The sequence below is a fragment of the Miniopterus schreibersii genome (genome assembly GCF_964146895.1).
Source record: "Miniopterus schreibersii genome assembly, chromosome: X".
In the NCBI taxonomy this organism is placed as follows: Eukaryota; Metazoa; Chordata; class Mammalia; order Chiroptera; family Miniopteridae; genus Miniopterus; species Miniopterus schreibersii.
The window spans coordinates 4,392,556-4,416,174 of record NC_138104.1 but is presented as its reverse complement, the minus strand read 5'-3'; the positions used below and the strand labels follow the sequence as shown (position 1 = coordinate 4,416,174).

Below are 23,619 nucleotides of genomic sequence, written 5' to 3'. Positions count from 1 at the left end.
ATCATATACATAAATATAAATTAGACTTACTGGCAATTACCTTATAAAATCAATTTGTCAATAAATACTGATGTCTACCACTTTAAAGACACCTGATATAGAGAGCTGAACTTATTTATAAAGGTAAATTAGGAAGCTTCACTAACTAGCTGTACTAATTAATTATTTGCAAATACATGAAGAAATGAAAAAAAAAAGACATTTACAAGAGGAATGCATCTTTTTCTGAAAAGCAAGGTAGATAAACTCATTATTTTTAACAATGTTAATATTATATAAAATTGAGTGCCTATACTATATGCTAAGCTCCATATTTGGTGCTAGGGATACAAACATGAATTGCACACAGACCCTGCCCTTACAGATCTTACAATCAAGAAAAACACAAAACAGGACATAACACTAAATTTGAGAAGAAATGAAGGGGGACTTGTTATCACAAAGCTTGAATATCTAACTGAACTGGGTACAGGGGAGGAGAGGCAGGAAGGTAAAGCTTACCTAAATGAAGTGGCCTAGAGATAGGAAAATTGATGGAGTAGGAGCTAGCAAAGGGAAAAGGGAGATGGAAGGGAACAGTGTTCCTGAGAGAGAACAGTATGTGTCAAGTCCAAAGGCAAGATAAATAGGGGCATTTGAGAAGGAAAAGTAGTGAAATAGGGAGCTGCTGTAGTTGTCAAAGCAATAGATGATGTTAACTTGGATTAGGGAAGTGGCAGTGAGCAATAGCAGTGGGAATGGAAAGAAGTGCATTTTTTTGATTGATTAGAGGTGGGGCATGAATGAGAAGGGGATGCTGAGGGCCAGGGAATCATGGTGCTGTTCACTGAGATGAGGGACACAGGAAGAGCAGTGATCAGTCTGGGGTATGCGGAGTCTGAGTTGTCTATAGAAAATTTGAGGAGGCAAATTGTAAATGCAGGCTTGAAGATTAGAAAGATCTAGACTAGAGTTACAGATTTAGGAGTTGAAATCATATTTTACCCCTCACGGACAATGTTCTTCCATAACTTCCCTTGGTATTAAATGTTAATTCAATAAATACTTATTACATCCTACTAGGTGCCAGCAGGCACTGTGCTAGGTACAGGATTCTATTTGATGCAAATTAATAAAAATAACAAAAACAGTTTGGCTTATTTTATGAAAAATTAGCACTTATGGTTTGATTTGACCAAAACTTATATATTTGGCTTAGCCGTTAAAAATCTTGAAGAATTATTTGGAACTGAGCATTATAATCCCCATTACTCACAGAGCAATTAGGTAAAATGAATGATGTTTGTAGCATAAGTAATGCTTTGATTTAATTTATAAACCATGACTGACGATGAATAAAATCATTTATCTAACCATGTCATTTATTCAGTAAGCTGCCTTCTTCCTCATAAATACATTAGGCAGTCTTAAATTGCAGCAAATCCAAGCTACTCCCAACAAATAATTTTATTGTGGATGACACAAGAGTCTATAAAATAAAAGAAAGCTTGATTTATTTTAACATTGCAACTGTTTTCCTTGTTTTCTTTTTATGAGTGGTCATTTGATGGAAAAGCATAATTTACTTTTGATATAGTTATTTTCCAAGGCTAAGTTTAATACAGAGAATAATGGATGGTTATTATGGAAAAGAGATAAAGTTAATTGTGGGCATAATGCAAGGATGAATACTGCTGGTTTTAAATGCCAAACGGGTTTTTCATGTAAAAATGTACTGATGAAAAGTAATAAAGATGGGTACCTTTCAAAAAAAAAAAAAAGTTTACATGCTTGAAAGAATATCCAATCCCCACTACAGAAAGAAAGTGTAACACCATTAAATATCAGAAAGAAAAATTAAACACAAAACAAAATGCACTTTTAGTGATTAAGGCCGTGAGTGGGATTTGGACAGTGTCTTCAGAACCCTGCTCCTCCACACACACTGCAGCACTGCCACAGTCCCTTCAAAGGAGCTGAGCTTTTAGAAGACTATAAAGAAGCCTTAGTCAGAAGGAGAGCATAGTCTAGTTTATTGAGTACTTCTTACATTCTACAATTTTTTTCACAAGAACCCTTTGAAGTCAGTAGGTGTTAGTGTTGATTTTACAGATAAGGAAACTGAGGTTAAAAGAGGTTAAGTGAACTGCCCAAGGTCACATAGCCAGTAAATGAAGGCAGAAATCTGAGGTCTTAGGAATATGAACCTGTTCTATCTTTATTCTCATAGTTATTGGTGTTTAGTCCATCCCTTATTGGGTTTTTTGTTCTTTTTACTTTTTCCCACTATCATCTTAGTCAATATGTTATTCATTTATGGGGTTGTTTATAGTTTTGTGAGTATATTTTTATATTTAATAACTGTTAATCATATAACTTTGATCATCTTAGCCTAGTTACCTGCTTTCCTCACCTCTTTTTAATCTGATCCATGCTGGGGATGGGCTGTATTTTTATACTCATTATGACTGGCTCAAGCTTTCTCTGAATTTCAAAGTAGTTCCCATACATTAATAAAGTTTCTGATGCTCTTAGATCAGAGAGACTGAATCTAGTCCCACATCCACCCATTCAACTTATTTAAGTCCCCAAAACCTAATCACTCTCTCAGCCAAGAGGGTAGAGACTGCTCAAGGGAAACCTTGAAGCAATAGAGTCACCTCATTTCCAGAGTAGTCCAACAACATAGTGAGGATAATTATTTTATCCCACAGAATATAGAAAAGAAAATGGATATTACATGATTAAAATGGGTCAACAAAGATTAAAACCTGAAAGTGGACTCTGTGGCAGGTAATTACCAGCAAAATTATTCTATTTATTTACACTTATTTAGAAAAGGCAATCCATTCTATTATATAAGCCATTCACTTACTAGAAGTTTATAAGAACCAAGTTATAGTTTATTGAGGTAAGTAGTAAATATGCAGCAGTGTGTGCAGGCACACATGTGTACCAGTTCCATATGCCTTCCTCCATCTGCTCAAGAAAAGGTTGAATTTGATGGTGAAAATGTTCACACTCATTGCAAGTCTGGACTATTGAGTACAGATTTGCATCATCCTGTACTATATTATATCACCACTGTGGAACTACTGTATGATAGTTTCAACCACAACTCCTGTCTTGTGCAATGTAATTAAACATGATAAAGGATGCATAAATAAAATTTCAATTTACCAGCATTGAAAAATGAATTCAGTATTTACATCAAGAGTAACAAAGTAAATAAGAGCAGGAAAAGAAAAGGTAAAAAACGTGAATGTAAGATTCTTTACCAGGTTTAGGTGAATAAAAGGGTGTTTTAGATCTGATCACTTTGTTGGAAGCAGGCAACACAAACTGGATTGGCCTCACATGCTCATCTTTCAAGTTCTTGAAACCACCTTGTTGGCTCCCAAATACAGTTTGAATGCTTTCGAGCTTGAGTTGCACAGTCTGAATTTGAATCTACAGGTTGCATAAGAATTTTATGAAATATTTTCTGAAATGGGGTCATTATAAATACTATAAGATTTCTCAGACCCAAACAGTCAAAAAATTAATGTAGAGTTTGAAATATAACTAGAAGAAATTTAGGAACATAATGGAAACAGATTAACATATAATCTCCACATGGTTATAAAACCAGAAGATCTGAACCAAAACAAATAAAAGAAGAAATGCATCAAGCAGTCATGAAATAGGTCACTGCATCAAGTGATTTATCCTTCAAGACTGGAAGGGATATTGGCTGAAAAAGAAGGCATGTTTAGCATGAGAAAGCTACCAAGTTAAGTACTGTCACAGTAGTTTATGTTTTAGCCTACAGGACATTCTTTAGTTCTTCATGTGGTAAAAGGCTCCTCAGAGCCATGAGGATGACTTGGTTATTGCCACAGCCATGTTTCTGATTTTCTGAGGCATTCCCTAAAATCTACAGCTAGGCATAGATTTAGATACTGCTCCAATCTTCGAGTCACTTAGACACTTTAGCAGCAAACAGCATCAGAAATGCGCTTATCTACAATGTGAAGACAGTGCTTCATGACATCTCCAATGAGGTGGTACTGAGCAAACCTAAAGCTCTCCACCCTGCCAACAGCAACTTCCACCTGCTCCCTGCCACCAAGCAGACCCAGATCCTTTCTTTAAACCTTCCTTCTCAAACTGAGAAGCAATATCTGTATCTACAGAGCATCTGTTGGTGGTCACTGCAGCACAAAGGAAAGATGTTTGGGATAGGGTGCTCTTGACATAGGTCCAATATTCTCCTATGAAAGCTTTGGCCTTTCTCCAAGGATGCACAGGAAAATGTATGTTAGAGCTCCTAATATGTGAAAAGAGTTTTAAAAAAATGGAGGCAGAGCTCAAAAAGGAAATTACTCTTCATTAAATAGCAAGAATAAGCCTTTGGACTTTTTAATGCTTAACAGTGGCACTGATATCACCCCTAACTCTTAAGAGAACTGTGTAATTGCAATTTGATATAAAGTTAGCTGTGAAGTAATAGATCTCTTATCAACACTACTGTAATTATAGTTTTTAAAAATGTGTTTACTTAAAAAGAAACCTCTTACCTTGAATTCAGGAGATAAAATTACATCAAATTCATACTGTAGCATTTTAGTATCATAACTTATAAAGGGGCAGAGCCATTTCAAGAAAATGTTTGCTATCTTGGAGGGCTTTCTGAGCATCTTCTTTAGACTGAAACTTATCTATTTCCTGATTAGAAGACATTCTCCATCACAGCACTGAAAAGCCTGGTGAGCACGCATGCATGCATGCACACACACACAACCATGTTTGAATGGAAATACAGATGTTTGTCCCTTAAGACAGTGTTTATCAGTTTATCAGTATTGGCTTCTGTCAATCAGGATTACTTTCAGAGCTATTAAAAAATAAAGATATCTGAAGATATTTGGGTTGGGCCCCCAGAAATTCTGATTGATTTTTAGCTCAGGGCTATAAGCCAAGTATTTACATGTTTATAGAGCTCCAAGGGTATTTCTGAGGCACAGCCAAGGCTGGGAAGCACTGCGCTCATTTCATAACAAGGAAATCATTCTGCAGCAGCAGCCTTATCATTCTTTCAATACTAATATTTGAGCTGCATGCAATTTTCCCAAAATCAGTAACTGAAATATGAAACTCTTAGCAAAATAAAAAGTATAGTATAAAAGCATAATGACTGCCCAGGATAAGGAGACAAGGATATCTGCAGATTCAAATGTTCCTGTTCAGATATGATGCCTGTGATAGCCCTATTTTATGTTCCACTGCCAGGAGCAGGTCTTCTCTTCCTGCTTACCCATGAATGGGGTCAGACCCTCAAGCCATGGAGGAATATTTTCCAGTCACTGTTTAATTTTTTATTGCTGTAACTATGAAATGTGGTAGGAATTTCAGGCTTTAGAAAAATGCCCCCAGGGCTTTTAAAAGTGTTCTAACTGCAAACTATCAGCAGAGTAGAGGCTTCAGAGATGTACACAAAATAGAAAGGAGCCATCACAGCCATGATCTCACTATTCAGAACAAAGGCCAAAATTCTTACCTTACTACACCTGCTATGAATTATGTAGAGTTAATATGGATTAAATAAGCATACTCAAACTCAGACTTTTTGCAAATTTAATTCCAAAGCTATACCAGACCCTGACCCTATAACCTCTGAGAAGGACCCAAGAAAAATATTTATCTTTTTCAGAAATGCATCATGTCTCATGACACTACCTGCTGTAGGAGGAGTTTATGCATTTTGAAGGTCCTGCTGAGCTGTATCCGTTTGCCTTTGATCTCATTAACCAAAATATCAGAAAGATAACGTAGCTCGTTGCACCTCTGGCAGATCAAATCAAGTGCGTAATGGTGATTTGATGCAAGTCTGTGTCCATGTAAAATCACAAACTGGGCCTTTGCTAATAGATCCTGATTTTAAGAAAGAAGTAAAACAATAACAGCATGATCTCTGTTCGAAGAGGAGGGGGGAAAGTAATTAAGAAGCAAATTGGTTGAGCAAAGGGATATTTTTCCAAAAACATGATTTGGAGTCATACTTCTGCAGCCTGCAAAAAAGCTTACAGTTACAGTAATTAGCTATAGCAGTTGATGCCATCAGAAGCTCACGCATTTCGGGTAACATAAAGAGAAAATTATCCAGCCTCCCAGAATAGGAATGAGATTTGCTTCTCATGGGTTGTACAGATTTAGAACAGAACCGCATATATCAAATGAGGTACACCAGCCAAAGAAAGCTAATGGATTTCACACATCTCAGCCTTGGAAATCCTGATAGTCGTCATCCACCTGACTCCTTTGCAGACCTGAAATGAACCTGTCACAGGGTTTCCATGTCAAAAGGGATCAGCCTTGCCTCCACATCAACTGCTGACCCACGCCCAGTGTAGTGACAAACATAATAGTGGGCAAACCAGGGTCAAAAAAGGAAGTCGTTTAATGGAATAGAGTTCTAGTGTTGCAAGATGAGAAAGTTTTGAAGATCTGTTGCACAACAATGTGAATATACTTAACTGTACACTTAAAAATGGTTAAGATATTGAATTTTATGTTATGTGTCTTTCTCCCTAGTTTCCAAGACAGTTTGCCTTCTCTTTCTACTATACCATAGTGATTTGTAAATTGCCCCACAATCGCAAAGATCTACAAAAGCACAATTCCAGAACTGGTCACCAATACTGATACCTCAATTTTTGTTTTTTCATGCTTATGGTTCACCCATAAATCTGTTTGCTGAGAACATACTTTAAAAACCATGGCCTTGCCCTCACATACAAGACAAGAGAACAAAGCTTGAGTTTGCTAAGTAGTAAAGCCATGAGTCCAAGCTTTAAGACCATAGCTGGCTCTTTTGAGTACTTACTATATACCTATATATCTCTGGTACTATGCTGAGTGTTTTATCTATAACACCTAAATGAATCCTTACAATCACTCTGAAAAGTAGGTCCTTTCATCCCCAATTTATAGATGGGGACATGGAGGCTTAGAAAATGTAATCAATTTACCTAAGGTCACACAGCTAGCAAGACTAAGTAGATCTATCTGTGTGAATGTATGTTTGGTTCGAATGCATACATCAAAAGATGGATATTTAAGGAATTATGTTCTTGTATGTTTCCATCATTTCCAAATACCAAGTAGCATTCTTGATAGACATTTTTCTAGCTTCTTCAAAATGATTTATGGTCTTGTTCCCACTGGCAGGCCTAAAACATTTCACACCATTATCTCAGAAGCTTCCTACATGACATATGCAGTGTCACCTCAGGCCCACATTGAACAGAATGGAAAACAGACCAATATTATTGAAACAGTTATATAGATTGTTGCTGAGAGATTAATCATAAGGGTTTCAACTACTGAAAAGCATCAAAATGTAACTATCATGCTCCATAAATATAATGAACATCTAAAATGTAATCTTACCTGCAAATTTTCATCTAAGTGTTCCAACTCTTTTATTTTTTGTTTTATTTGAGCTATATTCCCTGTGACATCTGCCAACTCTGCTTGTTGATTTATTAGAAGTTCAACTTCACGCACAAGCTAAAAATAGTAATAAAAATTAGTCTGAAAAGCACATAAATTATTAAGCATTTCCCTTAATAATCAAATTGTGCAGGAAATGCTATTAAATAACAATATGAAAAAATTGCACATATGGAAAATATTTTCAGTTATTTTATTCACAGTAATTGGTATGATCTGTTAAAATTTAACCTCCTAAATCAGTCTGTACTGATATCAGTCTATATTGATTATTTATAAAATATCACTATGTACATATGAGAGCATGTATATGTGGGCATGTGTGGAAGTACGTATATGTGTATGTATGTATGTGTATATATATGTGTGTGTGTATATATATATATACACACACACATATATATATTCCCTAGCTCTATGGTGAATGGCTCTAGAAACAAAGACCCTTTAGTAAAAGTGAGCACACCTAGCACCCAAATCTTGGCCTTTACTATCATTTGCCAGAAAAACAAAACAAAGAACAAAACAAAAAACAGCTTCTCAGGAAAACGGCTGATTCCAGGACTGAGGCTTGGACCATCTCTTTATGCTAGAAAGTAAAAAAGTGATAAAAGTAATGTTTGGACATATCAGCAGGACATGGGAGCCAGTTTGAAACACCAAAATAATTAAGAACAGTAATAAGTTATAAACCACTGAAAATCTAGGAAGCCATGAACCCAAAAACTCGATAAATAGGGAGAAGAGAAGGCCACTGTTTACCATAGCATGCCTATATGGACTGGCAAATGTGGAGGGGACACTAGAGATGAAAAATCAGCATTCCACAACTATTGTAATAAAGTTTGGTTGAATCTACAATGATTAATTGACACTAAACCTATGGTGATCTTTTCATGAGGAGCAAGATATTTGTGCGGCCTTAAATTTTACTCCTCACACATTTCCTACTAGATACAAGTAGAAAATAGTAACTATACAATGGAGAAATTCAACAGCATCCTGACTAGGTGATCAAAATCCACATCAATAATGAGGGGCAGTTGGACTTACTTTCCTCCAGATGTGATACCCTCAGAAGGACACATCACATATGTGGTGTTCTAGGTGATCATACACAGATTAATCATGAGAATATGTCAGACAAACTCAAAAAGAATATTTTATTTTAAAAAGGACTGTATTATAGTTTTGTCTATGAGGGTTGTTTTACTTAATCCCTTCACCTTTTTCACCCAGCCCCCCAACACCCCGTCCCTTCTGACAGTTGTCTGTCCCATACATCCATGCCTCTGTTTCTATTTTGTTCATCAGCTTATTTTTTCATTAGATTCCACATACAAGTAAAATCACACAATACAATATACAGGTGATGTATTATAGAATTGTACACCTGAAACCTATATAATTTTATTAACTAATGTCACCCCAATAAATTCAATTAAAAATAAAATAATAAATAAAAAGGACTACATTATTAAAAATGTCAGTGTCATAAAAGACAAAGAATGGCTATGGATGTTCTAGGTTAAAGGCAACTAAGGAGACATGACAACTTAATGCCATACACGACCCTCTAGACTGGATCCTTCACTGGACAGGGGGAAATAATGTAAAGGATAGTATTGCCCTGGCTGGTGTGACTCGGTTGGTTGGAGCATCATCCCGTGCATCAAAGGGTCATGGGTTAGATTTCCAGTCAGGGCACATACCCAGGTTGTGTGTTCGATCCCCATTCGGGGCATTTATGGGAGGCAACTGATCGATGTTTCCCTCTCTCTCTAGAAAAAAATCAATTTAAAAGAAAAGGTAGTGTCAAGTTGACAAAATTGGAATGCTGATGGTAGATAATACAAAAGTATTACATTATTGTTGAATGTACTGAATTTGGTAACTATATTATGGTTATGCAACAGAATATTCCTATCCTGTATATTCAAAAATATCACTAGTTTGACAATATTCAAAATTTTATGTAAGTTTAAAATTCCCAAACCAGTTTTTTAAGTTAACTTCCTAAATATACAGTCTATCTGATGTCGCTGTGAGATACAGATTGTGTCAGTGAGATTACAATACAATACAAACAATACTGATTAGAGGTAACAATGACCTGAAAAAACAGAATAAAATTGTCATATAAAATTTTAGTATGGATGCAAATTAAGATATAAATAGAGGCATAATAGGTATGTTCCATAAAAGTGTTATTTTTGCATGTGTTCAGCTGGGAAGGAGGGAGAAATACAAATATCTGGAAGGACCAAGAGCAATTTGACCTATTCTTATTTTAAGGATGATTTCATGGAGACCATGGCATTTCAAAATGCTTGAACCACAGGAGGGAAAGGGCTGGTAGTAACAGCCCTGTGCCCAGAATGCAGTGCCCCTCTCAGACCTAATCCTGCTAGAACAAATGAAATACCAAGTAAGCAAGCCATTCATGGGTAGAAAAAAAGCTGGTCACATGGAAGAGAGAAAAGCGATTTTTCCTTGGATTCCCTGGTAACATATATGAAAGAGACTGTGAGGAGCTTGGACACGATTGCAAAAAAAAGAAGAAACTAAATCTAGGGTGGTAACACTGCTGAGAGGCCGTTTGCAGAGCGAGCCGATGACGAATACCAGAGGACTTGGATCTCAGTTAAAGGGCAGTATTCTAGTTACTGAATTTTCAGCAAGTAGACCTTTTGAAAGGCATGATCTTCTTCAAAAAGGTTTTTCTTGTTCGAAAATGAACTTTTGCCCAGTCATTCTCTTGAATTATCAGAAAAAAAATTCTAGCTCAACCAAGATGAAATTAATTTTTCCACACTGAGAAACATCCAGGGTCTGTTTGCGTCACTAAAATTGCAAATGGAATTCAAGGTAGTGCAACAGGTTCAGCGCCTTCCATTTCTTCCACGCTCAAACCTTTCTGATATATTGAGGGGTTATGATAAGGCCATTGGATTTGAAGATATTCTCAAGGACTCGTTACAAAATAAAGTAATGGGAGAACCACACTTGATGGTGAAATATAAACTTGGTTTACTATAATGTGGTGTGCTGATCATGGACATGTGGGGGGCGCAGGGCACTACAACTTATTTATAGTCATCCTTTTACTATAATTTTATGTACACAACATTTAAAGTATTGACACATGAGACTTGTTGCCTAAATAGTATCTGATAATTTTAAATTATTTGGGTCTTTGTTTTATGGCCATGTGATAGGTGAAAGCACTAGAGATCATTTTAAAATTCCTGAGTTATATTGAAACAAAAGCTTTTTATGCCTTTAAAAAACAATTGCTAATGAATTTTGAATAATCATTATCAATATTTGAGTCTGCAGTGTTCATAGTAACCTCTTTTAGAGTAAACATCTATAATCAACTTCAGTGGTAACACTGCAAATTAAGTACAAAATCAGATATTTATATTTTACCTTGTTTAGGTAAAATTAGTATTCATAAGAATATTTGTTTTATTGATGCTACTTTACAAGTATAGCTATTCTTTGATTCTTCCAGGTTGAAAAGTGTAAGTTCAGAGGTTTTTTTACTTTAGCCTCGTCCTTAAAGTAAAAAATTAAATAAAGCATTGAGCAGATCTCAACTTAAAAAAAAGAGCCCGGGAGTGGCTCAGCGGTTGAGCATTGACCTAGGATCCAGGAGATCACAGTTCGATTCCTGGTCAGGGCACATGCCTGGGTTGCAGGCTCGATCCCCAGTCAGGGGCATGTGGGAAGCAGCCCATCAATGACTCTCATCATTGATGTTTCTCTCTCTCTCTCCCTCCCTCCCTCCCTTTTATCTTCCTCTCTCTGAAATCAATAAAGATATATATATATATATTTTAATTTCACTAAGTATCCTCTATTTTGGTTTGCTAAATCTGGCAACCCTACATGTGATGCCTTTGTGTATTAACAACTAAAACAGTATAGATAGTTATATTTTTAAAAAATTAATTATGTGTCTTTTGACTATATATGATGGGTTTTCCAGAACTACCCAACTAGAATATACTTTTAACCTTTTAAATAATGTATAATTAACATGATTTAATTTCATCCATCAGGCTTTTCATAAGTATAAATTGCTGGATCAGGGGGAAAAAAGTTTTGTTAGATCATGTTAAATATAGTCAGCAGAGGAATAAGATCTTTTTTAAAAAATCAAGAAGGAAATTTATATTATTTCCTAGGAAAGCTATCCCATAGTCTGAAAGCATTTTATATTTAAAATAAATATGAATAACAAATACCAGGGTACATTACAACTTTGTCCTCATATATGTTAGCACATCAGTACTCTTTTGAAGGAAATGAGTAAACCACAGAAGTAGAAGTCTTGGCATTTAGTAGCTGTTTTCTTCATTCAAGGTCAAGGTTCACTCACAGTTGCCTCCTTTTCTCCCCCATCTCTCTAAGGGTTTAAATGGTGATCTTGTGAGACTGTATTTCTAATGATCAAGAAATAAAAACTTCTGACATAATGAAAATAAATGTATAAAGAAATATTTAGCCCTGGTCAGTGTGCTTCAGTTGGTAGGAACTTCGCCCTGAGCACCTAAGGGTTATAGTTTCAATTCCCTGTCAGGGCACTTACCCAGGTTGCAGGTTCGATCCCTGGTAGGGGTACAAGAAGGAGGCAACTGATCAATGTTTCTCTCTCACATCAGTGGTTCTCTCTCTCTCCCCTTTCCTCTAAAATCAAATTTTAGCCTGGCCAGTGTTGCTTAGTGGTTGAGCATCAACGTATGATACAGGAGATTACAGTTCAATTCCAGGTCAGGGCTCTATCCCTGGTAGGGGGCGTGCAGGAGGCAGCTGATCAATGACTCATCATTGATGTTTCTATCTCTCTCCCTCTCCCTTCTTCTTTCTGAAATCAATAGACATATTTTTTTAAATAAAATAAATTTTGAAAAAGAAATGTTCAACTGACCTCTTGAAAATCCTGCTCAAATTTCCATAGTTGCAGATACTGCTCCGTTTTTAGTTGGTGTTTTTCCCAAAATTCATCAAAAGCAATTTCCATATCATGTACTTGAGTCAGCAATCTTAACAAAGAAAAGTCACAGAATTCCTTAAAAACAAAGGCTTGTTTTATAGGTATGTAGATAAACCTGGTCTGGACATTAAGAATTGAAGGCAAAGTCACAGCTCATGACACTTGGTCCAAGTAGAGACCATCAGTGTCCATAGAACCCCATCTGCAAGCAAACTAACTTTTTTGAGACAGCTCAGGAGTGAGTTCTCAGATTTCCAGAGATCCAGGAATACTATAACACTTAACAGATTGCAGCAAAAATGTTTAATTCTTTTTCAAAAGTATAAAATAAGTAACTCTATACTCAAAAGAAAGCACTCACTTATTAACTGTTTGCCAGTCACCACTTATTTGCTCATGATGTTCAAGTCTTGAACTGATAGATTCTTCAGTGTCAGGTACCTCCAGATTTGCTAGCAGAATTTTTCCTTCTTTGGTTACAGCTGTAATATCATTCTGTACAAAGGTACAATAGAATGTATCAAATACCTGCTAGTAACCTAATCTGAATGACCTGCAGAGAAGGAAGCATATACCTACAGCATGCAGAATAGAAACAGTAGTTTTAGAATGACCTTTGCTTTCATAATTGAAACAACCAAGGAATGCCTCAGTATCACAGAATCCAAAAGCTGTGAGAATCTCCAAGAAGCCTCTACCTGTTGCAATCACTATTTCTATAAGATCTTTACAGGCAGACATACACCATGCACCATTTGTAGACTTCTCTTACTGGTAGAAAGTTCTAAGTTATTCTATTCTAATATTTTAATGTACTTCAATAAAGCAGTAGTACATAATCAAGAGTACCACACTAGAAAGCATAGTTACAAATAATATTTAATGTATATTCAGATATAATTAGATGCCTTTCCTACTAATCCTTAATTGCTGCCCATCATTGCCTGCCATAAGTATTATGTCCACATTTAGATTAATTAATCATGAAGCATATGCCTCTATTCATAAGGTCTTAACCTTCGACAGTGGACTCTTCAGGCATGTAAGAGCGATCTATGACTTCCTTCAGAAGAGCCAATAATTTGGATGCACATGTATTTTTCCGGAAACAGATTCCATGACACTACCACCAATAGGAATAAGAACATAAACATTAAGAGCTATTGCCAACTAGGTGAGAAACACTGTGGTACATACACATATCACATACTTTATTTCATTTATTTCAACAACCCTATAAGGTATGCAGGTATCATCATCATCAACCTCACTGTAGATATAAAAAAATTCAAATTTGCCTGGCCGGGCATGGCTCAGCGGTTGGGCATTGACCTGGGATCCAGGAAATCAAGGTTCGATTCCCGGTCAGGGTACACACCTAGGTTGCAGGCTTGATCCCCACTCTGCGGCATGCAGGAGGCAGCCAATCAGTGGCTCTCTCATCATTGATGTTTCTCTCTCTCTCTCCTCCCCCCCATTCCTTCCTCTCTCTGGAATCAATAGACATATTTTTTTAAAAAATTGAAATTTAGAGAAGGTAAGAAAATTACCCAATCATACAGCTTATGAGAGACAAAGCTTTCTTTCCTTGAACAGAGTTTTGCTTTTAGATTATGGTTTAAGATTTCACTTTCCTTAATTTAAAAATATCACCTCTACATAGAACTTGTATCTGTTAGTGCCCCAGACAGCCTATTATCATGTGAAGGACATGAGTTCTACAGGGAAGTCTAATGCTTGTTCAGATGATTCATAAATATTTTGGGGAAGGTGATTTTAAAGTACTTAGTGATTGAATCGTGACTCAGAATCCTTCAAAAACCAACACTCCAGACAACTGGGTAGGAGAGCAAAATAAACTACTTATTTTAGAAAACATCAAGAACTAGTACTCTTTGGAAAAGAAAGCTTGTAAGTAATTTATCAATGTTTGGCTTAGTCCCAATGCTAGTATATGGCAGAGTTAGGACAAGAAACCAGGCCTCCTGACTCATCAAGTTCTCCATTTTACATCCTACTTGCGGTAGATGTTAAAACAGAACACCTGCATGCTTCTTGATGCTCTAACTTTCCAAATGAGGGCCTTTCCACAGGATAAAGAATATGTGGTAACAAAAATGACCATGGATTTCTTATTCTGGAGTGTTTATAAGCTATTCAATTTACAAATAAACAACTTCTCAAGGAAAAGCATCATTAACAAAGGGGACACTTAGATTTAACATATCCAGGACATTCTCCTTTTGTCAAGTATTCTTATTTTTTATTAGTGTGCTTTATAATATATAAATATATATTTTGTATCCCTACCCACTAATCAGCGTGAAATGGACACAAACACCTCTCTAGAAAAAGTCCATGGAAAACATTTGTTTGTCCCCTCTATCAGACATACCTTCAACAGGTGATATCTTTCAGCACGAATTGCAATAATTTCTTCTATTGAAGGAATATCATCTGGTAGTTCTGTCTCAGCCAGTTCGGTTCCAAAGGCCTGTAACATTTGAGCCATTTCTTTCACTGTGAGGGCAAAATTTTCTATAGCCTGCAAAGAACCAGTGATTCTTTTAATCCTGTGGAAACTGTCAGCATATCAAAAGCTGGATTAGTAATTGTATTTACTTTTATTTAGGTATGAGAGCAAACATATACGATGAACTCTCCTCTGCTAAGGGAAGTTGGCATTGCCCTTGACAATCAACTCTAACTTTGCAGCTAAGCCTCTAAAAAACTATAGTAAGGTGAAGAGTCTTCTTTAATGCCTTTTATCTGAATTTCTGTACTTATTTATTGGACATCGATGAAAACTATTTCTTAAAGATGCCATGTACTGAGTGATTTATTTTGACCTTGAAAAACGCAGAGTTTACTAGAATAAGGAAAACACTGTAATTATAAAATTGCTTTATAATAACTTTACTTCTGAAGGGAGATGGGAACATCAAAGCCACTTTATATTTATTAACATTTATGAACAAGCATTAGCATTCCAAGCACGGTGACAGAATGAGGTGACGAGGGAATATCTAGTCACAACAATTCATTTCAGGTTCTGTTGCCTTAAAATGTCAAGTAACATTCTGTTGTTTGTTTCCTAAATCAATTACTCAGAGAAAGAAGGACAACATATAGAGAGCATATAAATCCCTTGTTTACCACACAGCTCAAGGTATCTGCTTTTTTTATTTATAGTTTTATCAGTTATTTAAGGCTAGCCACTACTAATTTTGACAAGATACCTTCATATGAATGAATAGGACGATTGAATGAAGAATAAATATGAAGAAAATAGAAACCTAGTTTAATTAAACATCATTTAATTACATCCTTCAGAAGATTCCTGTGTCTCTGGGATTTGGAGTAAAGATTCTTATACAACAAACTCACCCCTGTGAGGTGCAGGGCCTTTGCCTATTTGTAAATTTCTAGAACAGGAGTCTTTGCTACAAATGTAACTGCCTCAGGAGCACCACTACCATGGTAAGATTAACAATATGATTTGCATTTTTTAAAATCCTCACCCAAGGATATGTTTAGAGAGAGGAAGGGAAGGAGGGAGGGATGGGGAGGGGGAGGAGGGGAGAGGGGGAGGAGGGGAGAGGGAGAGAGGGAGAGAGAGAGAGAGAGGGAGAGAGAGAGGGAGATGGGGTTGGGGAGAGAGAGAGAGATTGGTTGCCTCCTGTATGCTCTCCAACAGGGGATTGAACCTAAAACCTAGGCATGTGCCCTGACTGTAAATTGAACCCACAAGCATTTTGTTGTATGGGGCAACACTCCAACCAACTGAGCCGCCCGGCCAAGGCATGATCTGCACTTTTTTTGAGGGCCCGCCATATGCCGGGCACCATGCTAAACATTTTACATTTGTTATTTCATTTAATCTTCCCAATATCCCTAAGAGTTAAAGTATTATTATTCCCATTTTACAGCTGAGAAAACTGAGACTCAGAGGTTATATAACTTGTACAAGGTTACACAGCTAAAAATCATCATTGCTAGGGTGTGAATTCCAACCCTTTGTTTCTTCAAGTCACTACATGGCCACAGGAGGGGGTAGACAGAGGAAGATCTCTTTATTCCCTAGGCCTCTCCTTCAACTGCCATTCTCAGTAACTCTTCATCATTTCTAGATATTTCCTATGGAAGAAAATCAAGATGTTGAATTACATGTTTTTAAAAACTAGGAGCCCCAGAAATCTGTTTTTCTCAAAGAGGAAAAGAATTCTAGCTCTAGATTTAAAAGCTAACATAAACTATAAGATCTACAGTAAGGGCAAAAGAAACATACATTTCTGAAGATGATCCATTCACTGTGGCAGTACTGCAAGGTGCCGCCTAACTCAGGGGTTAATTGCTTGTCATCAATGTATGTCAGCAAATCACTAACTGAGCTCAGCATAACCACCTATATAAATAAGCAAGAAAGATACTGTTAACTGCCCTTCATGGCATCCCTCTATTCAACTGTACAATGAACTTTAGCATTCACTTAGCAGAAATTTATCTTTTATAAATGGCTCTAACAATTCTCTCCCATACATCCACCCACACACGTAATGCACTACCTTCTTCAGGTAATAAGAGTCTTCATTTACAAAACATTTCTCTGTAAAGCAAAATTAATCTCCATAGAAACCCAAACACTTGATTCTCCTTGATTTAAAATTTTGCACTGTTAATGCTCAACCTTCTGAAAGGATGTTATGCCTACCACAAAGTAAAAGGGCTTTATGTAGTCAGTTATAATTTATCAGGAGAGACTGATCTTTGCAAAAGTATCAAAATTTATGAGCACTCTATTCCTAGCCCTAAAAATGTATAAAAGTATCTTTTAAAAAAACAAAAACATGATACTTTGAACTAGCTCAGGATGTAAGTTCATGGGAGTTCAAATACACAAAACACATACTCATTATTTTCTGAAATGAAATGTCTTGATTTTATACATGCATGCACACATAGAGGGTGGGGCAAACATAGGTTTACAATTGTTTGTATGAAAAATAATACAATAATTAATAAATAATGGTCCACGAATAAACTTTTTCATGTACTCACAACTGTAAACCTACTTTTGCCCCACCCTGTATATATAGCATATGTGGCATATATCTTTTGTAAAAGTAATTGCTTCATTAAAAATTGATTAATCTATTTCTTTAACAGTAGAAGACTTTTAGTCATTTTAAATTTGCATTTTTGGAAGACAAATTATATTTTTTTCTTTTAAATTCTTTGTGAGCACAAATAAAACACGAACAGCACGGTGCAACGTCTTCATGAGAATATAAGGGACAAAACACTTTAAAAACATACTATTACCGGGAGTTTGAGCATGAAATCTTCCTGACTAAATCGAAATCCTATGTCTGTGAAAGTTCGTTGAAGAAAACTGGTTGGGCGTAGAACCAATACCAAGTGTAAGTTCCCAGGGAAGGAAATCTGTAGAAAGAACACAGGAAAGAAAGAAAAAATTGTCACAACATGCACTCAGCTGAACACGTATCATAGAGTTGTAATGAAAGGAAACAAATTTTAAAGTCATAAAAGCCACTAAAAGGACAAACTTTAAAAATGGATATTGATAAAATCTAAAAACCTGAAAATAAAAACAAAACCAATGTGAGGTCATTAGGTCACATCTTTGCAATGCTCGTGTCATGGAATTTTCTCACACTAAAGTAAGCCCCAAGTTACGAAGAATTAATCTCTTAAGCTTCATTTTAAAGTTAGTTATTTATACTCAAATTGCATTTATTCCCTGTAAAACAGAATTAGGAGGCAGGTTCCTAGGATAGCCCTAAAAGTCAAAGGAAACTAAAATACTATATACTTGTAGTAAACCTAGAAGAAAAGTATATTAAGAACTCAAATTTTAATTTTCATCCAAGCAACATTCACTGAATAGTTTCTGTTTCCACTCCATGTATTTAAATAAATAATTATCAGGCACTGTTAACATTCCGTGTACACAAATTAGTCCCTACCCTTCTTGCAAGAAAATGACAGTCTAATAGTGGAGCCCATTAATAATCATTAGCTCTATAGCATAAGTTGATAAATGGAACGAGGAAATTAGAATAATATACAACAGGAAGTGGTAGCACCAAGCATCCTAGACCTAGGAATGTCAAGAAAGATTTCAAAGCATAGGGAAGAATTAATTCAAACAAGAGAATGTCATTCTGGTGCACCAGTTTCCCCAGTTTGTAAAATACTGGTGCATAGTAGGTGATCAAGAAATAATTGCTAAATGAAAGAATGCAAAAGACTAGGGAACTATGCAAAATTAGTAAGGGATGGGCTAGTATAGAACAATAATAATAAAATACCATATATCAAATGCTTAATCTATGCCAAGTATTTTTGCCAACATTATCATAGTTCCTCTTCAAAATAATCCATTGAAGTAGTTAGGCAATCCTCTTTTACAAATAAAGAAAAGTGAGGTTTGGAAAGTTTAAGTATAACTTGACCCAGGTAGTGAAGTCTTCATTTGCACCAGAGTCTGTGTTTTTAATCACTATACTACCCCGCTTCTTCAAGAGGTTCCAATCAGGGAAGCTAGAGGAAAATGATGCTGGGGAGCAGCAATGAGATAGTGCTAAAAAGATGGGCAGGAGGCAATTCAAGAAAGACCTAGGGTTTTCCCCTGGAAGCAAGGAAAGACTCTAAGAAGTTTTAAGCAGCAGAATAACATGATCAGTTTGCATTTTAGGAGAATCATTCTGGCTTTGGGACTGGAGTTGAACAAGACTGAAACCAGGTGAGCTAGAAAATCAGTCTCCAGATTTCGGGCTTGAGTAACTAGGTGAATAGTACAATCCTCACTGAGGTAAGGAACACAAGAAAAGCAGGTTTTAAGGAGGTGGTAAGGTACTGGTTTCCATTCCTGGACATGCTAGCTTGGAAGGGTGAGCAGGACACCCAGATGATGTCCACTAACAAATTTATGTACAAGGAAGGAGGGAAAGAAGTGCAGACTGGGAATGCAGAGTTGGGAGTCAGCCTCAAAACAGCAGATTAAAGCATAATAAAGCAAAATATGTCAAGAATGTTTAAAATACACTAATATTTCAGGCATGTTGAAATATTAGTAATGAAATAAAGTTATAAAACAAAAATTATTAAGATATTGTGGGGCAGACTTAATTGGAAATCTGTACTTTCTGCTCAATTTGTTGTGAACCCAAACTTGCTCTAAAATAAATAAATAAATAAATAAATAAATAAATAAATAAATAAATAAATAAATAAATAAATAATTTTCACTGAGGTATAAGACCTAAACTCTTAGGGAAATGACATTTTCAATGGGGAATTTTAGCCTGGCTGGCATGGCTCAGTGGTTGAGTATCAACCTATGATCCAGGTTTCAATTCCCTGTCAGGGCACATGCCCGGGTTTGGGGCTTGATCTCCAGTAGGGGGCGTGCAGGAAGCAGTCGATCAATGACCCTCTCTCATCATTGATGTTTCTATGTCTCCCTCTCCCTTCCTCTCTCTGAAATCAATAAAAACATTTTAAAAAAATAAATGAGGGCTTTTAAAAATTCTATTTGAAACAGTGATAAAAACTATTAAAAGGCAATGATAACTAGAGGGAAAGAGAACAGAGTGTCATACAATTAGGTAAAAGAGCACACAGTTAAATCAATAAATTAGACAATGATAATAAATGGACACAAATTGAGATGGCTTTCCAACTCCTAAATCCTTCAGGTAGCAATGTTTCTGCTACCTTCTCCCTTCATGAGAAACTTCTTCCTTTCTGCTATACACTGAATAGTTTGTCTCCCCCAAATTCGCATGTTGAAACAAGCCCCAATGTGATGATATTTGGAGGTGGGACCTTTTGGAGGTGATTAGGGCATGAGGTTGGAACCCTCATGAATGGGATTAGTACTCATAAAAGGGGCCCCCAAAGATATCCCTCATACCTTCTGCCATGTGGGGTCACAGAGAAAAGATGACCTTCTATGAACCAGATGTGGGCTGTCACTAGACACTGAATCTGCCAGCACCTTGATCTATACTTCCAGCCTCTAAACTGTGAGAAATAAATTTCTGTTTATAAGCTACCCAGTCTATGGTATTCCGTTATAGCACCATAAACCAACTAAGAAAGCCTGTTATTATTCTCAATATTAGTTCAAAATAAAAACTGTTACCTTTCAACATGACCTTGCCCTTCTAATACACAATAATTAGTAGTGGGATGAAAATTTGATGTAAGCAGGACCAAAGTCCTGCCCTAGGATTTTTCAAATTAGTGCTGAGGGAAGGAAACTGAGGGCACAATTCCAGAGCTACTGGTAGTCATGACCCCTGCTGCTGGAGAAAGCTTATTTCAAAGATCAAAGCCAACTTTTATAGAGCAACAGTAGAGACAAAGAGTTCTGATGATAAGGTACATTATAAACTCTATTATGTACACAATGTATATTTTATTTTATGCCAAGCATGGTACATATTTCCCACAATTATTGTAAGAATTAAAAGAAATAGGGAATATAAAGGTACTTTTTAAATTCTAAAAAAAATTAATAAGATAATTTACTTTGGACTCTTAGACCTAAGGAGAAGCAGGTTTAGGTAGAAATATACCAGAATATGGATAAAGTCTTGCTTAAGGAGAGACTGACAAGGGATTTATGAGAACTGCAGTCCTATTTTTAGGTTGAGAACACTGATTCTATTTCTATCCCATTCACTTCAGGAGTTAAGCCTTTCATAGGTAAATTACTAGTATTATTATTATATTTACCTGCTTTGATCCAGCTTATTTTTTCACTTTTCAATGGAATTGAAAGCACCCTACTTTTTCCAAAACTTAAAGCAAAATTACTTTTATTCTTTCATGGATTCTAGGTTGATGTGGTCTCATCTTCTCTTTGACTTTCCTTAATATCACATTTTCTGGTATTGACTAGGAAATCTATGGATGCAAGACCCTAGGGATGACCAACTTAAAACATGAAATACCCTCCTCCAAAATTGGGGTGGAGGGTACTATGGGAACAGAGAAAGCCATGTGGCAAGCCTCTACCTGAGGTAGGGCCCTGGTCTCTACCCTGCCATCCCTAAGAGAACAAGGCTGTTACAGTGGTCAGGTCCAGGGACAGCTGATCACACAGCAGGGGACAAAGTACGCAGAAGAGAATAGTAGAACCACTGTCCACAGAACCCACAGGGAAGAGTTTCAGCAGAGTTTGGAATTATTCAGCTGCTCCAAAGTCAGGGTTTAATGTTAGCTATTTATTAAATCAGTTATTGTCGCTATTTGATAAACTAGTTTATCAACAGGAGGAATTTGGGGCAGCATAGCAAAGATGGTACAAGGATCAGGTTGAAGGTAAAGAGTCTAGACATGAAACCTAAAGAAAAGGTAACAAATCTGAATGCCTACCATGTGTTAGGATAATGTAAATGCATGAAGTAGGCAGGGTTTAATTAAAACACAGCTTGAGCAAGGTGGAAAATGGTGATTCACACTCTTCCTAGATGGTGAAGGAAATAGGAAAGCATTGTGGAAGGGGAACACACTACTCAGTTCCAGATAAATATAATGTGGGAAGGTGGACCCAGATTTGCCAAATGTTTTTATTTCTAAAAGAAGCCAGAAATCTAGAGGTTTCTCTGTGAAATTTCAAGATTTTAAAAGATGAGAAACAAATTGGAAGTTTGTTAAAACACTTTAGCAAACACAAAATACTATATGGTCTAAACAAAACACATCTATGGACTACTAGTTTATAAATGCTAAACTAAAACTTCATATACCTGAACATGAGCCAATATCAATATGTACACTTTTCTGTCTCTGATTGCTGGCTATGAGAATCTGGAGGGAAGAGGGAACAGGGAACTCTTGGGGAAATTTTAACCTGAAAGGCCATATAGATTCAAGATGTGTTTGTAGATGGGAATAGAGAGACAGTGCTTTTCCTATATATACTGATATTTACATAAGGTAAATGTTTCATGATAATCCATTTTAAAACTAGTATTCAAGTGAGCAATCAAATAGCATATGACATAACAGAGACAGTATCAGATGCATGCATATATATCTCACAGCAAATACATCTCAAGACCATTGAGCTTTCCCATTTTGGTTTGGAGAAACTGCGTTCCTAAATTCTTGGGTATGCTGCTTTAAGGCTCTCTAATCTGTATGGTTATATAAACATGAAAAGGTACAATTTCTATTTTCTCCAAAATCAAACCCTAGATTTTAAAACCATAAATCATTTTTGAGAACTTGTCAAAAAAGCAAAAAGATGTGGGTAAGTATTAGCCTTATTTTACTTTGTCATTATTTCTTAAAAAAAAAGGTAGCATGAGAAAGGAAACAGTATTGCTTTTAGCTTACTGTGGGCATTGTTACTTGGAGTTCCAACATATGACTGCTTAAAGGCACTCAAGTAAAAAACCGAATAAGCTGCCTATCTTCATAAAGTTCAGAGCCATTTCTCCATTCAATCACTGTGCATGGCCCTACCCCAGCCCTCGGCAGCAGTTCTTACTGGTTCTTCAGGTTCATGGGCATAGAATTAGCTTTCTCTGACCTTTTCCTCCTAGAGAAGAGATTTACTCCCTTCTCCTCATACGTTCTCTCAGCTCACACAGTTATATGGCCTTACAGCGGTAAGGACAGCAGTAACACCACCAAAAGGCATAAACTTGATACATCATTTCACTACTAAGGTGTAGCAATTAACCTTGTTTGATATGTTTTGTGAAGTATCTAAAGGAGGCAATTCATACACCCTATGCATACTTTTCAGTCATTCTAATTATTTGAAATTATCTAAAATGACTTATACAATGTAAAAGTTTGGTTGCTTTGCTATAAAAATAATTTATATTCGTATAGCTTTTTTAAAATATGTAGTACAACAAAAAGCAGTAACAATTAGAGGTAGCCCTGGACTGAAAGCCTATTACATATGTGCCAGGCTTGTTACATATATTACCCTATATAGCCTTTGTAACACTGCAGTGAAGTAGGCATGATGGCCTTTTTACAAATGAGCAAACTGAAGCACAGTGGTGCAATAACTTGCCCAAGATTACAGTTAGGGAGCAGTGGCACTCAGGCCTTTCTGAATCCTAAGGGCAAGCTCTTTCCAGGACACGATA

General features: G+C 36.3%; 1 protein-coding gene and 1 pseudogene across 2 annotated transcripts in view; one reads left to right on the top strand and one right to left on the bottom strand.

Annotated features, from left to right (window-relative positions):
* The window catches only part of MCF2 (MCF.2 cell line derived transforming sequence), a gene marked incomplete at its 5' end in the record, with an annotated part of 60,978 nt that overhangs the window by 28,308 nt on the left and 9,051 nt on the right, over positions 1-23,619 (bottom strand). Inside the window, 11 exon segments of the mRNA XM_081126440.1 lie at positions 3,258-3,429; positions 4,539-4,607; positions 4,609-4,694; positions 4,697-4,724; positions 5,698-5,892; positions 7,411-7,530; positions 12,410-12,524; positions 12,837-12,970; positions 14,871-15,020; positions 16,764-16,880; positions 17,798-17,917. Of these exon segments, the coding sequence (XP_080982566.1) occupies positions 3,258-3,429; positions 4,539-4,607; positions 4,609-4,694; positions 4,697-4,724; positions 5,698-5,892; positions 7,411-7,530; positions 12,410-12,524; positions 12,837-12,970; positions 14,871-15,020; positions 16,764-16,880; positions 17,798-17,917 (1,306 nt within the window).
* LOC308551622 (proteasome maturation protein pseudogene) lies at positions 10,088-10,512 on the top strand (annotated as a pseudogene). Its single transcript has one exon. The product of its transcript is annotated as a proteasome maturation protein pseudogene (transcript).